Genomic DNA, 17,557 nt, shown 5'->3' with positions numbered 1-17,557 from the left:
CCCACTCACCCAACCTATCCAAGTCACCCTGCATCCTCTTAGCATCCTCCTCACTGCTAACACTGCCACCCAGCTTCGTGTCATCCGCAAACTTGGAGATGCTGCATTTAATTCCCTCATCCAAGTCATTAATATATATTGTAAACAACTGGGGTCCCAGCACTGAGCCTTGCGGTACCCCACTAGTCACCGCCTGCCATTCTGAAAAGGTCCCGTTTATTCCCACTCTTTGCTTCCTGTCTGCTAACCAATTCTCCACCCACACCAATACCTTACCCCCAATACCGTGTGCTTTAAGTTTGCACACTAATCTCCTATGTGGGACCTTGTCAAAAGCCTTTTGAAAATCCAAATATACCACATCCACTGGTTCTCCCCTATCCACTCTACTAGTTACATCCTCAAAAAATTCTATGAGATTCGTCAGACATGATTTTCCTTTCACAAATCCATGCTGACTTTGTCCGATCATTTCACCGCTTTCCAAATGTGCTGTTATCACATCCTTGATAACTGACTCCAGCAGTTTCCCCACCACCGACGTTAGGCTAACCGGCCTATAATTCCCTGGTTTCTCTCTCCCTCCTTTTTTAAAAAGTGGGGTTACATTAGCCACCCTCCAATCCTCAGGAACTAGTCCAGAATCTAACGAGTTTTGAAAAATTATCACTAATGCATCCACTATTTCTTGGGCCACTTCCTTAAGCACTCTGGGATGCAGACCATCTGGCCCTGGGGATTTATCTGCCTTCAATCCCTTCAATTTACCTAACACCACTTCCCTACTAACATGTATTTCGCTCAGTTCCTCCATCTCACTGGACCCTCTGTCCCTTACTATTTCTGGAAGATTATTTATGTCCTCCTTAGTGAAGACAGAACCAAAGTAATTATTCAATTGGTCTGCCATGTCCTTGCTCCCCATAATCAATTCACCTGTTTCTGTTTGCAGGGGACCTACATTTGTCTTTATCAGTCTTTTCCTTTTTACATATCTATAAAAGCTTTTACAGTCCGTTTTTATGTTCTCTGCCAGTTTTCTCTCATAATCTTTTTTCCCCTTCCTAATTAAGCCCTTTGTCCTCCTCTGCTGAACTCTGAATTTCTCCCAGTCCTCAGGTGAGCCACTTTCTCTGGCTAATTTGTATGCTACTTCTTTGGAATTGATACTATCCCTAATTTCTCTTGTCAGCCGCGATGCGGTTATAAAGAAGGCAAGACGACGAGTATACTTAGGAGTTTGAAGAGATTTGGTATGTCAAAAACTTCTATAGATGTACCGTGGAGAACATTCTGACAGACTGCATCACCGTCTGGTATGGTTTGGGGGGTGGGGGGAAGGCACTACTGCACAGGACTGAAGAAGGTTGTAAATCTAGTCAGCTCCATCTTGGGTACTAGCCTACAAAGTACCCAGGACATCTTCAGGGAGTGGTGTCTCAGAAAGGCAGCGTCCATTATTAAGGACCCCCAGCACCCAGGGCATGCCCTTTTCTCACTGTTACCATCAGGGAGGAGATACAGAAGCCTGAAGGCACACACTCAGTGATTCAGGAACAGCTTCTTCCCCTCTGCTATCTCATTTCTAAATGGACATTGAACCAGTGAACACTACCTCACTTTTTAAATATATTTCAATATATATTATTTCTGGTTTTTTGCATGATTTTAGTCTATTCAATATACGTATACTGTAATTGATTTACTTATTTATTATTATTATTATTTTCTTCTTCTTCTATATTACGTATTGCATTGAACTGCTGCTGCTAAGTTAACAAATTTCACATCACATGCCGGTGATAATAAACTTGATAATCAAGAATCTATCAACCTCAGCTTTAAACACACCCAATGATTTGGCCTCCACAGCCGTCTGTGACAACGAATTCCACAGACTCACCATCCTCTGGTTATAGAAACTCCTCCTCATCTCCGTTCTAAATGGATGTCGCTCTATTCTGGTCTTAGACTCCCTCACGCAGGAAACATCCTCCCCACATCCACTCTCTCAAGGCCTCTCAACATTCGATAGGTTTCAATGAGGTCACCCCTCATTCTTCTGAATTCCAGTGAGTACAGGCCCAGAGCCATCAAACACTCCTCATACAATAAGCCTTTCAATGCCAGAACCATTTCCGTGAACCTCCTTTGAATCCTCTCCAATATCCCTGTAACTTGGTTTCATGACAGTCTGGTACGGAAGTTCAAATGTACCAGAGAATGAGAAGATACAGAGAGTAATGGATTCAGCCCAATAAATCATGGGCACATCATTCCTCACCTTTGGGAAGAATCACCTATCATCAGATGACCTCATAGTTCAAGAGTTCTATTTAATATCAGAGAATGTATACAATATACAACCTGAAATTCTTACTCTTCACAGACATCCTCGAAACAGAAAAAAAAACAAAAATGAATGGCAGAAAAAACAAAAGAAATCTAAAGCTCTCCCTGCACCCCCCAACACACAAGCAAGAGCTAGCAGCATCAACTCTCCCCTCATTTATTCCAGCATAAAGTATCAGCACCCCCACCACCCACCATGCCAGCAACAGCAAAGCCCCCAAAGAGATACCACAGTCTACAGTCCATCAAAAACTAACTGTTCACTCCAACATTTCCCACATCCCACAGGCTCTCTTTCTCTCTCACTAACAAGGGAGAGATAGATATCACTCCTTCTACAGCAACGGGGAGACAACAGTCGCTATTTCAACATTACAGTCAGTCTGAAACTTTGCTTTTTAGTTCAAGTTCTCTGACTCGAGAATCGGCAGCAAACTCTCCCTCAGCATTGAGAGAGAGATCGATTGCTGAGTGCAGAGCCCTCCGACAGCCACTGTCACTGTCTTCGATGTTTTCGCCTTGAATGTGATTCTAGAACTGTTAGAGCCTGTGATTTGCAGTTTGGAGATCGTTTGGGGTTTTCAGCGTTCGGCCATCTCCAAGAGGATTCTGGGAGACAGAGGCAGCAAGCTCGATCCTCATGGAGAAAGCCACGGGACAGGGCGCGGGCTGATGTTCGACTCCATTTCACCGATTAAAGCTGCCAGTTCAAGATGGCGCCAAGCTATGCTGTCCATTAAGGTTGGGGCTCAGACTGAATTTTTTTTTAGGTTCAGAGTGATGGTTTTCGGGACATCATGAGGAGCAGGGGTCAGGTTAGGGTTTAAGGGCAGGGATGAGTGGGAGTTAGTGAGAATTAAAGCTTCCAAAGGAGATTGCCTTTTGATTGCTGGTGGGATCGCTCACTGCCAGAGAGAGAAAGGCTTGCTGGTGTGCCTGGAGAATGTTACCCAGGTTTTCTGCGTGTTGGATGTGGACTTGGACTATAGATTTCTTTTAAGTCTTATAGCTTTTTTAGATTGTGTTCTTTGCCTGAACTTTCTCATTATTTTTGTGTGTGGGGGAGGATGATTTGGAAGTCGATGTGCCTGTTCCATTTTTGTTTGTTTTTTTGTGTGAGAAGGTGGGGGGGGGTTGGGGGTTGATGATTGTGCAGCTGTTCCTTTCTGTCTTGGTTTTGTGGCTGTCTGGAGAGGAAGAATTTCAAAGTTGCATACTTTGAAAATAAATGAACCTTTGAAGATACCTGCTGTCTACTCCATCAGTGCTCTTCTTAATCTTACAAGTTGTGGACTTCAGGAAAGGGAAGTTGGGAGAACACACAACAGTCCTCACTGAGGGGTCGACAGTGGAAAGGATGAGCAGCTTCAAGTTCCTGGGTACCAATGTGTCATGACCTGTGCACTGTATTTGTTACCTAGTCGTTAAGCCCTTGTGCTTTCTGTTTAATCTGGTCAAGATTATTGTGACTGGCACGGGTTTTCTGCGCAGTGATTACTTAAAGCAGACTCTCGAACAGTGCTTATCACGGGATCCTTGTGCATGGAGAATAATTTGTCTCATGGGGTCGCTCCGCCAAACAACTAATGTTCTGTAGGAATTCCTATGAATAAGTTCCTGTTTCTGTCTCTCAGACGGGAGCCTGTCATTCCTCTGCACCTGGGTTCAGCCGTCTGTCAGCGCACACAGTGACTTGATATCTGAAAAGATCTATCCTGGGCCAACAAAGTTGATGCAGTTACCAAGGAGGTACAGCTGTGGCTGCATTTCATTAGGAGTTTGAGGAGATTTGGTATGTCACCAAAGGCTCCAAAAAATTTCCATGGATGTACAGTGGAGAGCATTCTGATTGGTTAGATCACCGCCTGGTATGTGGGGGGAGGGGCACGGCACAGGACCTAAATAAGCTGCAGAGGGTTATAACCTCAGTCAGCTCCATCGTGGGCACCAGCCCTCCCCAGCATCCAGGACATCTTCGAATGACCATCACGAAGGACTTTCACTATCCAGGACATGCCTGGTTCTCATTGCTACCGTCAGGGAGGAGGTACAGGAGCCTGAAGACGCACACTCAGCGATTCAGGACCAGCTTCTTCCTCAGCTGTCTATGTAATACACAGGCCTGGGCAGTACGATACAGAGAGCAAGCTGTTGCCCACGTAACAGGCTCCCCCTCTCCACGCATCTGATGAACCCAAAGCAACGACAGAGACCGATACAGTTTGGCACCAGTGGCGTCGCAGGAGTTGCCAGTCAGCGTTGAACTCAACGTAGGACTACCTTAGAGACTCCAGCTCTGGATTTCTCCCTCGGGGTTTACTCCCCAAGCCTTCCCCATGAGTGAGTATAGCTGCAAGGCAGCAGAGGGTTGAGATCAGAGTTTTCCTTCTCCTTAATGAGCTGCCAACCACAGTTGATGAGCCCCACCTGCCTGAAGCGACTGGTTTTAAGGCGCCAGTAACCTGCTTTTGCCCCTTCTCCTGTCAGTAGAAACGGTTCCGCCGGGTTTAGTAGCTAAGCCACACATGAAGGCCGGGAGCTGGACTTGGTTGTCCGAGTCTACTTGAGGTGCACGCCATTGGGAGCATTCAACAGGAGCTTATCCCCACTCCATCTCCAGGCTATGACAACCTTATGTGTTGCCAACAAGTGGTCCTCACAAACCTCGACAGATGAACTGTTGAAAGCAGCCTGACTGGTTGCATCCTGGTTCGAGACGGAGGTTCCAATGAGCAGAGAGTAATGGACGCAGCCAGACACACCAAGGACACATCCACCCCCAACCCCCAACCCTCCATGCTCTCTACAGGAGGCATCATCTCCCATGGACCCCCACCATCCTGTCCCGGCCCAAGCACACTGAAGCCACAACCAAGAAAGCTCGCCAGGGCCTCTACTACCTCGGGGGTGGGGGGGGGGGAGGAAGTTGCCATGCAAACCTCTGATACCGATGCATTCTATCCCGATGCATGGTAACTCGGCATGGCAACTTCTGTTCGCGTTACTGCAAGAGAGTTGGCACAAAGATGCTGGAGGAACTCGGCAGGTCAGGCAGCATCCATGGAGAGAAGTTCTATTATAGATCCGCACCACGCCATCTTGAGAAACTTGGCAATCAAAGATCAGGTGGGGTATCGGAGAATGGGCTCCTTCAGGAGAAGGGTGGACAATAGGGCAGAGAGAGAGCACTGCACGCGAATAACTTGAATGCGGGTTATATTTTAAAATCACAAATACTGGAACTCAAACTTGTTAGCAAAGACAGTGGTTTTATCGGTGATCTCAGCCCAGCCCCATAGTGAAAGGCAGCCGCGGTGAATTCTCCTTGACGCGATGCCGGAGATCCTCGCCGGATTAAGATGTCCCAAACAAACCAAGTGAGAGAGCGTTAACCCCAAGTCCCGCCCCCACCAGTCGCTGATTCGCCGCTACGCCTGAGAGGCCGACCTCTGATTCGCTGAAGCCACGGCAGTCAAAGGCATCCTCTGCCCCCATCCTGCTCAATGAGGTCATAAATTAATGTAGAACTCAGAGGAGGGTAGGGTGACTGACAGGGTGTTTCCTGTTTTTATATTTGACGCCATTTTGTTGCTTAAATCATCAACACAGAGTGAATTTGCTAGCAGCGGTGAGAGTGTTTGCAAAGAAAAGTTTGTTCTGATGTAGTTTGAAGCTGGTTCTGGCAGCGAGGGGAGCTCCCACTGGCTTTCCAGTTCCTGTTTCTCTTTGTTCCCCCCTCTCTCTCTCTCTCTACAGTCCCCTGCACTGGAGGGGGTGGTCTCCAGGTGATGAGCTCCGTACCTGTTGCCTGCCCCGCCAGCCCCTCTCCTTGTTCGGGATCAGGGCTGAACAGCCCCTGTCCTTCAAACTGCGGGGGCACCTCGTTCACAATCCAGTTAGGGCTCACCAGGGAATCTGTGCTGCTCCCAATCAGTACGGACAACAGTTTGGCGAGAGTCAAAGAACTGGCTTGCTCCATCGTGGACCAGAAGGTAAGATCACCCGTATTGCCTTAGCCTTGACAGTGAAGCTGGGTGCGTCTAAACCGGACGTTGAATTGAAATGCAGGGATTTGTCGGGATAGACGAAAGTTTGTATGTGACTTTCAGAAAAGTTTCTGGTTTGTGTAATTCACCAAAAAAAAGTGTCTTGGGATCTTGTTTTGCCCTGGTGGGTTGTTTGAACGCGGTCTGCGCTCATTAGCTTGTTACGGAAGGTTTGATTTGACATCTAATTTCAATCCGTTCCTGTCACTCGGTAACACAATGGACGATGTAACCACTGTGTGTGTGTGTGTGTGTGTGTGTGTGTTAGTTACAATCAGATTTTCCATGTTCGGCTATTTGTGTGCGGTTACGTTAAATTCAGCTCGTTTAGGATTCGGAGCGGTCGGCACACCAGCCAGTCCTGATGAAGGGTCTCGGCTGGTGATTCCTCCCCGGAGATGCTGCCTGACCTGCTGAGTTCCCCCCAGCTCTTCGAGCGTGTTACTCGGGAAAGATTTCGCTCCATCAACGCCGAGGAATCAGGGATCTTGATGCTCTCTTGTATAATCCACTTTCTTTTTAAAAAAAGTATCTTTGCTTGAAATCTGCTTGGAAGTACATTTCAACGTCGGTGAGCTTTTCGCGCTCTTCTGTGGACTGGTGGTGCAAATTGCGAGGTTGCATTTTCGGTCAGAGCAAGGGTTAATCCTGAGTGGGACGGGAAGTTGGAGACGGAATCAATTAAAACCCAGAATGTGGGTCCGTGAGGTGAATAGTTACGTGGGCGCCCATTCCGCGTGAGTTTTGGGCTGCAGATTGGAACCCTTCTTGCTGTTTTTGTTTTAAAAAAACAGAAAATCAATTGAAGCTTTGTTATGTTCTGAAATACGGTGCCTGCAAAGGGGTGACAGGAGCAGATGGAACAGTAACTTCAGAAAGGGAATGTCGGGCGCCCGGGTAGCGCGACGCTATTACAGCTGGGGGTGGGGGGCGTCGGAGTTGAGGCCCGGCGCTGTCCTGGCCTCCAGTGCGTGGGTTTCCCCCCGGGATCTCCGGTTTCCTCCACAGCCCAAAGACGTACCGAGTAGGTTAAGTTGCCATTGTTCCCTGTTTGGTTAATTCGGAGAATTGGTGGGCGGGAAGGGCCTACTAAATAAATAAAAAAACTCAGAAGATAACGTCAAGCTCATAATAGTAACAAGTTCCATCAGATCTTCCAAAGAGTACACGCAGATCGTTTTAACTTAAAACTAACACAGGCAAGAGACGCTGGAAATCCGGGGCGGCACACACACACACGAAATGCTGGAGGAACTCAGCGAGTCGGGCAGCATCTGTGGAGAGGAATGAAGAGTCGATGTGGCCTGACCATGCAAGGTGTCCGCCCGGAACTTCACCAGAATCAGGTTCAACATCTGCTCAGCTAGGACAGTGGAGATGCCAGGTGGGACGGTCGAGAGACCCTCTTGTGGGATGCGGGAAGGCGGGGGAGACCTCCAGTGTCCGTGACGACTGCAAGGGCGAGAAATGCATCCAGCTGCAGCTTCTAACAAACCGCACTAAGGAGTGGGAGTTGGACCTGGACGAACTCCGGGTCATCCGGGAGGCCGAGGGGGTGATAGATAGGACATGTAAAACGGTAGTTGCACCCAAGGTGCAGGACACAGGAGACTGGGTGACAGTCGGGAAGGGGAACGGGGTTAAGGAACCAGTGCAGGGTATCCCTGTGGATACTGTCGGGGGTAGGATGACCTTACAGAGGAAGGTCACAGTGGTGGGGTCTCTGGCACTGAGTCTGCCTCTATGCCTCAGAAGAGAAGGGAAGGGGAGAGAAGACGCACACTGTGGTGGCAGCGGATTTGTTAGTTAGGGGAACGGACAGGAGATCCTGTGGTCGAGGACGAGGTTCCCGGATGGTATGTTGCCTCTCAGGTGCCATGATCTGGGACATCTCAAATCAAATCCTCAGCGTTCTCAAGTGCGAGGGTGAAGAGCCAGAGGTCGTGGTCCATCATGTAGGCACCAGTGACATAAGTAGGACGAGTGATGAGGTTCTGCAGAGGGAGTTCAGGGATTCAGGTGCTAAGTTAAAGGGCAGGACCTCCAGGGTTGTGATCGCAGAGTTGTTCCCCACGCCACATGCTAGTGAGGCCAGAACTAGGAAGATTATACAGTTTAATACATGGCTAGGGAGTTGGTGTAGGGGAGGGCATAAGATTTTTGGAACATTGGGCTCTCTTCTGGGGAAGGTGGGATAGTTTGCACCAGAACTGGAGGGGGACTAATATCCTAGCAGGAAGGTTTGTTAATGCTGCACGGTGGGGTTTAAATTAGAGTTGCAGGGGGCCAGAACGATTAGCGGAGAGGTTGTGGAGGCAGATGTTGGTAAGACCTCAGACAAAGTCAGGAATCAAAAGGATGAGCATGGTGTGACTAGAGTCTTGAGCTGCGTGTATTTCACTGCAAGAAGTATCGTATAATTATGAAGACACTCAGTCCTCTTTTATTGTCATTTAGTAATGCATGCATTAAGGAATGATACATTATTTCCTCTGGTGTGATATCACAAAACACAGGACAGACCAAGACTGAAAAAACTGACAAAACCACATAATTATAACGTATAGTTACAACAGTGCACAATACCATAACTTGATGAAGAAAGTCCGTGAGCACAGTAAAGTTCAAAGTTTCTCAAATGTCCCACGTCTCACGCAGACGGGAGAAGGAAGAAAAACTCTCCCTGCCATGCCCGACCACAATCCGACTCTGAGTCATCCGAAAACTTCGAGCTCTGATCAGCTCTCCGACACCGAGTACTGAGCGCCATCCCTGTCCGAACGATTCGACCTCGTTGGAATTTAGAAGATTGAGGGGGGATCTTATTGAACCGTATAAAATCCTAAAGGGATTGGACAGGCTAGATGCAGGAAGATTGTTCCCGATGTTGGGAAAGTCCAGAATGAGGGGTCACAGTTTGAGGATAGAGGGGAAGCCTTTTAGGACCGAGATGAGGAAAACTTCTTCACACAGAGAGTGGTGAATCTGTGGAATTCTCTGCCACAGGAAACAGTTGAGGCCAGTTCATTGGCTATATTTAAGAGGGAGTTAGATATGGCCCTTGTGGCTAAAGGGATCGGGGGTATGGAGAGAAGGCAGGTACAGGGTTCTGAGTTGGATGATCAGCCATGATCGTACTGAATGGCGGTGCAGGCTCGAAGGGCCGAATGGCCTATTCCTGCACCTATTTTCTATGTTTCTATGTAAAGGAGAATGCTTAGTATATGTTAATAGCAAAAGGATTGTAAGGGACAGAATCGGACCTCTGGAAGAACAGAATGGCAATCCATGTGTGGAGCCAAACAGATGGGGGAGATCTTCAAATGAATTCTTTTCATCTGTATTTACTCAGGAGCTGGATATAGAGTCTTTAGAAGTGAGGCAAAGTGGCATCAACTCCATGGACCCTGTACAGGTCACAGAGGAGGAGGTGTTTGCCGTCTTAAGGCAAATCAGAGTGGATGAATTCCCAGGGCCCTGTCGAGGTGTTCCCTCAGACCCTACGGGAGGCAAGTGCAGATACTGCCGAGGCCCTAGCAGAGATATTTAAATCACAGGAGAGGTACCAGTGATTGGAGAATAGCCAATGTTCCGCTGTTTAAAAAAGACTCTAAACGTAAACCAGGTAATTATAGGCCAGTGAGCCTGACAGCAGTAGACAGAAAGTAACTGGAAGGTATTCTAAGGGACCAGATACATGAGTACTTGAATAGACACGGACTGATTAAGGATAGTCAGCATGGCTTTGTGCATGGTAGGTCATGTCTAACCAATCTTATAGAGTTTCGAGGAAGTTACCAGGAAAGTGGATGAGGGCAAGGCAGTGGGTATTGTCTGCACAGACTTCAGTAAGGCATTTGACAAGGTCCCACGTAGGAGGCTGGTCAAGAAGGTTCTGTTGCTCAGCATTCGGGGTGAGGTAGTAAATTGGATTAGACGTTGGCTTTGTGGAAGAAGCCAGAGAGTGGTAGTAGAGGGTTGCCTCTCTGACTGGAGGCCTGGGACTAGTGGAGTGCCGCAGGGATCGGTGCTGGGTCCCCTCATTGTCATTTATATGATAACAGTGTTAACTCGATTAGTAAATTTGCAGATGACACCAATATTGAGGGTGTAGTGAACAGCGAGGAAGGCTATCATGGCTTGCAGAGGGATCTTACAGTGGACTAAGGAATGGCAGATGGAATTTAATGCAGACATGCGCAAAATTTTGCACTTCAGTAGGACTAAACAGGGTAGGTCTTAATCTTACACAGTGAACAGTCGGGCACTAAGGGCAGTGGAACAAGGGGATCTGGGAATACAGGTCCATAATTCATTGAAAGTGGCATCACAGGTAGATAGGGTCGTAAAGAAAGCATTTGGCACCTTGGCCTTCATAAATCAAAGTGTTGAGTACAGGAGATGGGATGTTATGTTGAAGTTGTATAAGACACTGGTGAGGCTTAATTTGGAGTATTGCGTGCAGTTTTGGTCACTTACCTACAGGAAAGATGTAAACTAGTTTGAAAGAATACAGAGAAAATTGACGAGGATATTGCCAAGTCAGAGGACCTGAGTTATAAGGAAAGATTGAATAGGCTGTGACTGTATTCTGTAGTATGTAGAAGATTGAAGGGAGATTTGATAGAAGTTACAAAATTATGAGTGATATAGATAGGGTTAATGCAAGCAGACTTTTCCCACCACGGGTGGGTGGGACTACAACCAGAGGTCATGGGTTAAGGGTGAAAGGTGAGAAGTTTAAGGGGAACATGAGGGGAAACATCTTCACTCAGAGGGTAGTGAGAGTGTGGAACGAGCTGCCAGCACAAATGGTGTATGCGAGCTCGATTTCAACATTTAAGAGAAGTTTGGATAGGTACGGTAGGGGTAAGAAGGGCAGAGGTCCCAGTGTAGGATGATGGGAGAGGGCAGTTGAAATGGTGTGGCATGGACTAGATGGGCCGAAGAGCCTGTTTCTGCGCTGTACTTGTCTCTATCACTGGTATGTGTTGTGAAATTTGTTGTTTTGTGGCAGCAGTGTATTGCGATACAGAATGAGTATGAATACTGTGAGCGTGTGTGTGTGCACGTGTAGTGCAAATGATAGTGAGGTCACGTCCATGGGTTCAGTATCCATTCAGAAATCTGATGGCAGAGGGGAAGAAGCTGTTCCTGAAGCATTGAGTCTGTGCCTTCAGGCTCCTGTACCTCCTCCCCGACGATAGCAATGAGAAGAGGGCATGTCCTGGGTGATGGGGGTCCTTAATGATGGACGCCGCCTTTTTGAGGCATCGCTCCTCGAAAATGTCCTAGATACTTTGGAAGATAGTGCCTATGATAGAGCTGTCTGAATTTGCAACTTTCTGCAGCTTCTTTCGATCGTGTGCAGTAGCCATCCATGGATGTTCCTCTAGCATTGTGTATGTTTTAATTAAGAAAAATGATTTTATCTTGTACTACATTTTTAAAAGTACCTTTCCCTTGCTTTTTTTGTGCTTTCTCCTTTAAGACACATCTATGTATGGCATTGTAGCACCTGGCAGTTGCTTTAAAAGTTGTTGATGCTGAGAACTATAATGATGAGAATTGGTTTTACTGTCTCACAGGTTCTCTACGCCAACACAGATTTTTACCATTCTCACCACAAAGTTTAACAACAGCTTCTTCCCCACTGCTATCAGATCCTTGAACCGACCTAGAGAGTCTGAGATTGTGTTGGTGAACTGTGGTGATGTGTTGCGGGCAGCTTACAAAACTTCTAGTTGTACTTCTAAACTTTTGCACGTTGGTTGTTTGTCTGACCTGTTGGGTACAGTATTTCATTAATTCTTTTGTGTTTCTTGTATTTACTGTGAATGGCCACCAGAAAATAAATCTCAGGGTTGTATATCGTGATGTATATGTACTTTCATGATAAGTTTACTTTAAACTTTGACCTGTAAAACCCCTAACACTACCTCGGGCTATGTTCCTTATTCTTCCCTCCTCAACTTGCACTACTGTCATTATGCTTAATGCTTTAATAACATAGAACATAGAACACGAGGGCATAGTACAGACCCTTCAGCCCACAATGTTGTGCCATCCTTTTAACCTACTCTAAGATCAATCTAACCCTACTCACTTACATAGTGCTGGTGATGGTTGTCCACCATGTCTGACGATGACAAGAAACCTGTGCGGGAGATTTTTTAAATTTGGAAAAGCCTCTGCACTGGGACAGTTCCACTTTCCTCGAGCTCAGAAGTTTTGGTCCAGTGGTACGAACAAGCGTCACAAACTGGGGTCTTCCCTGGTTGCAGTGGATGACCATGACGTCTTCTGTGCCTCGTCATGCCCTTCGCTCTCCACGGAACATTGCAGAACCACCTTCCTGGCCGTTGGATCTCACTATAGATCTCGTCTGCCCAGTCCACTAGAGCTGACTTCACATGCTGGGACACGTGTCCCTATCTCACCGAGGTATGAGACCACTCTCACCTAGTTTAACCTGTCTGTCAAAGCGGTTGAAGTACGACTTGCAGCAGTCCTCGAAGCAATGAAGCAGTATTATGAAAAATGGTCTCTGAACCCAAATCCATCAAAAACTCAAGTGTGTGCATTCCACCTGAGGAATCGAGAAGCAGCTCAGAAGCAGCATAGGCACCAGCCTCTGTCGTATCTAGTACATCTTCAAGGAGCCGTGTGTCAAAAAGGCAGCGTCCATCATTAAGGACCTCCCATTACGTAGGACATGCCTTTTTCTCATTGCTACCATCAGGGAGGAGGTACAAGAGCCTGAAGGCACACACTCAACGATTCAGGAACAGCTTCTTCCCCTCTACCATCTGATTTCTGAACATTGAACCCACGAACATTACCTCACTACTTTTTTATTTCTGTTTTTGCACTACTAATTTTTCTTTATAGGCATCCATTAGTCTCGTGGGACCATGGATTTGTGCCTTGAAAGGTTTCCAGGGCGCAGGCCTGGGCAAGGTTGTATGGAAGACCGGCAGTTGCCCATGCTGCAAGTCTCCCCTCTCCACAACACCGATGTTGTCCAAGGGAAGGGCATTAGGACCCATACAGCTTGGCACCGGTGTCGTCGCAGAGCAATGTGTGGTTAAGTGCCTTGCTCAAGGACACAACACGCTGCCTCTGCCAAGGCTCGGACTAGCGACCTTCAGATCACTAGACGAACACCTTAACCACTTGGCCACACCAACACACTTGTTTAATTTAACTGTTTATATATTATTAACTGTAATTTAGTGTGTTTTATTTCTACTATTATGTATATAGTTGGCTGGTGGTGTAGTGGCATCAGCGCTGAACTTTGCGGTGAGTTGTCCCAGGTTCAAATCCAGCTAGCTCCTTGCATGTTTTCTATCCATGCTGAGATGAATGTTGAACAAGCAACTTGGCCTCGTTTTTTTTTTTTAAAAAAAGACAAAACGCTAAAGAGACGGCAACGCTGTTGCCTAATGCGCAGAAAGGAACAATGCTCTATTATATGTTGCGTTGTACTTCTGCAAAGTTAACAAATTTCACAATGTATGCCAGTGATATTAAACCTGATTCTGATTCAAACTACATTTATCATTCCTGCAATGTACTGTGCTGCCACTGCTGAAATCGAAATTTCATGGCATTTGTACCCTGTATGGGCATGCTGTGGCAATCAACTCGAACTTAAACAAGTTCGGAACCACGAAGAATTTGAAAGGTATTGGCAATGATTTTTAATGTTATAATGAAAATGAAGATTTGGAGGATGCAATCGTGAAAAGCACTGTATCGAAACACCAAGGTTGGAGATGAGAAGACAAGGAAAGTGATGAAGATGACACATCTGAACTTGGGGTAGTGACAACACAGATTGCCAGGAAATATATTGTTGGATTACAACACTGCTTCATTCGGGAAAGCAATGAAGGCAGTAACTTATCTGCACTGATTTTGTTCACTTACAGTCAATCAAAAGAACACGGCAGCATAAAGTAGATGAATTCCTCAGTCGATAACTATTAGGAACTAATAGTTTTATAGTACTGTCTTGGTATTGGTAATGATCTAATTTGTTCTGTATTTCATTTAAATTCATAATTTGTTAGTCTGTATTTTTTTAAAGATTCGGCTAATTGGCACAGTTGCTTAATTGGGCCAAAATGGACCGGTCCCGATGTTTCCCAATAACTAGAATCCACTGTGTTCATCATTGTCATCGTTGTGCGCCGTGTCAAATGACGTGGGCAATCATGGTCTCATGACCATAATTGTCCTTGGCAAACTGAAGTGGTTTGCCATTGCCTTCTGGGCAGTGTCTTTACAGCCATTATCAATACTCTTCAGAGATTGCCTGCCTGGCATCAGTGGTCGCATAACCAGGATTTGTGATCTGCATCGGCTGCTCATACGACCACCCACCACCTGTTCCCATGGTTTCACCTGACCCTGATCCGGGGCTAAGCAGGTGCTACACCTTGCCCAGTCAGCAGGAAAGGCAGTAAATGTGGAAAGAGGAACCATGATCATTTCAAATCAGGAACATGATTTCAGGTTTCCTCATTTCGGAGTCCCAACGTGGGTGGGACTTTGCCTTTGCTTCTTTTAGATAACTGTGGAGTAAGTGCCCCTGTTTGGGATTGTTATTCGAAGGGAAGGTGTTGGCTGTGGTAACCGAAGAACTCCTTTATCCTTGCTGATGTGAATTTCTGTTGAACGACTCATTTGAAAGAGATGCCCATGAGAGAAATGTACTCTCGCATTTATTTATGCCAGTTCCAACATCTGCAAGACCCATCCTGTTTCTGAAAACGGTAATGGAAAAAAAATTAAAGACAACGTAATCTATTTTGGGGTTGGCCTGTTGAGAGTCAAACGTTGGCGACAATACTGGGGGAGCTTCAATTCATAAACGCAGGCAATTCTGCAGTTGCTGGAAATCCAGAGCAACACAACACACGCTTACGCACGCACACACCACGCTAGAGGAGCTCAACAGGTCAGGGCAGCACCTATGGAGAGGAATAAACAGTCCATGTTTTGGGCTGAGAGCCTTTATCAGTACTGGTCACTCATCAGTCCTGATGAAGGGTCTCTGCCCAAAACGTTGACTCTCTGTAGATGCTGTCTGGTCTGTTGGAACCTCTGGCATCCTGTGTGCGTTATACCGAGGGAGCTCCCCTGCTTCTCTCTAAACTAGCTCTACAAGGGATAGGGAATATAAGGTTTAAAATCCATAAGTAAGCTTGAAAGAATATAGAGAAAATTTACAAGGATGTTGCTGTGCCTGGAGGACTTGAGTTATAAGGAAAGTTTAGAATTCATTCCTTGGAACAGAGAAGACTAAGGGGAGATTTGATAGTGGTATATGAAATTGTGAGGGGCACAGATAGGGTAAATGCAAGCAGGCTTTCTTCACTCGTGTTGGTCGGGCCTACAACCAGAGGTCACGGGTTAAGGGTGAAAGATGAAAGGTTTAAGGGGAATGTGAGGGGAAGCTTCTTCACTCAGAGGGTGGTGAGAGCGTGGAACGAGCTGCCGGTGGAAGTGGCACACGTGAGCTCGATTTTAACGTTTAAGAGAAGTTTGGATAGGTACATGGGTGGGAGGGGTATGGAGGGCTATGGTCCCGGTGCAGGTCAATGGGAGTAGGCAGTTTAAATGGTTCAGCATGGAGTAGATGGGCCGAAGTGCCTGTTTTTGTGCTCTACTTTTCTACGACTCTAAACGGAGATCTCTGGTGCATCACTCCGTTGAATTTGCTTACAAATCTCTGGAGTGGATTTTAACTATGTCTGTTGTAAATGGCAGGAGTTAAATCCAGCATACTCCATCCGACTCAGAAGAATTTTGAGAACAAGTTCCTTTGTCTAGTCTCAGCACTGGCGCTCACTTTTCTATGGATGAAGTTTCCTCGCTTCCAGCTCTGGTAGAAATGGGGTGGTGGGGTGGAGATACGTCTCTACCAAAGGGGGTGTAAGGCACTCCTTCCCTCCGCTAGCCTGCAGGTCACCCTCGGGCAAGGTGTAGCACCTGCTGAGCCCCCTGATCAGGGTCACGTGAAGCCATGGGGGCAGGTGGTGGATGGTCGTACGAGCAGCCGGTGCAGATCACAAGTCCTGGTTATGCGACCAGTGACACCAGGCAGACCATCTCTGAAGAGTATTGATAATGGCTGGGGTCACCCGTCTTGTAAAGACACTGCCCAGAAGACGGCGATGGCAAACCACTTCTGTAGAAAAATTTGTCAAGAACAATCATGGAAAGACCATAATCGTCCACACCATATGATACGGCACATAATGAACAAACAAGCAAATATTTACTGGTCATTGCCCTGGGTGTGATGTTTGAACTGATCAGAACTCAGGTGGAGTTGGGTCTGTTTTGGTTCCTGCTCAATTTAAGATTGATATAATTTATTTATAATATAAATTAGAGTGTAATCTAGTGTAAGATTGTATTTTTTCCCATTCCAGGATCAAATGTGAAAGTAGGTGAAAATTATAGGTGCAGAATTAGGCCATTCGGCCCATCGAATCTCTCTACCATTCCATCAAGGCAGATTTATTTTCTCTCTCAACCCTATTCACCGCCTTCTCCTTGTAACCTTTGATGGCCTGATTAGTCAAGAACCTCTCGACCTCTGTCTTAAATACACCCAGTGACTTGGCCTGAACAGCCGTCTGTGGCAATGAATTCCACAGATTCATCACCCTCTGGCTAAAGAAATTCCTCCAAATCTCCATTCTAGGTGGACGTCCGTCTATTTTGAGGTTTTGCCCTCTGGTTTTAAACTCCCCCCCACTATAGGAAATGTCCTGTCCTCATCCACTCTATCTAGGCCTTTCAAAATTCGATAAGTTGTAATGAGATTCACCCCCTCTTCATTCTTCTAAGCTCCAGCGAATACAGGCACAGAGCCATCAAACACTCCTCAGATGTTAACCCTTTCATTGTCACGAACCTCCTCCAATGCCAACGTATTCTTTCTTAAGGCTGATTTATACTTGTGCGTCAAATGGACGCCGTAACCTACACAAGTGGCCTATGTGCGTTGGGAGCATTTATACTTGTGCGTTGGTGTGTCTGCGTCGCTCTGCAATTCAGGCACATCGTGCATGCGCACACACCTGCCCGCGCAAGGCTTCATGGTCATGGTAGTCTTTCTCGGGGTAAGCAAGTTTAAA

The 17,557-nt window shown here is 46.5% G+C and overlaps 1 protein-coding gene across 1 annotated transcript in view; it reads left to right on the top strand.

Annotated features, from left to right (window-relative positions):
* Window positions 1-5,842: 5,842 nt before the first annotated feature.
* The window catches only part of prkd2 (protein kinase D2), a 158,554-nt gene continuing 146,839 nt past the window's right edge, over window positions 5,843-17,557 (top strand). Inside the window, exon 1 of the mRNA XM_063059919.1 lies at window positions 5,843-6,344. Coding sequence (XP_062915989.1) covers window positions 6,141-6,344 — 204 coding nt within the window. The 5' untranslated portion in view covers window positions 5,843-6,140. The remainder of the gene's footprint in view (window positions 6,345-17,557) is intronic.

This window comes from Mobula hypostoma, chromosome 10 (genome assembly GCF_963921235.1).
Source record: "Mobula hypostoma chromosome 10, sMobHyp1.1, whole genome shotgun sequence".
In the NCBI taxonomy this organism is placed as follows: Eukaryota; Metazoa; Chordata; class Chondrichthyes; order Myliobatiformes; family Myliobatidae; genus Mobula; species Mobula hypostoma.
This window is presented reverse-complemented; position numbering and strand designations above follow the sequence as displayed.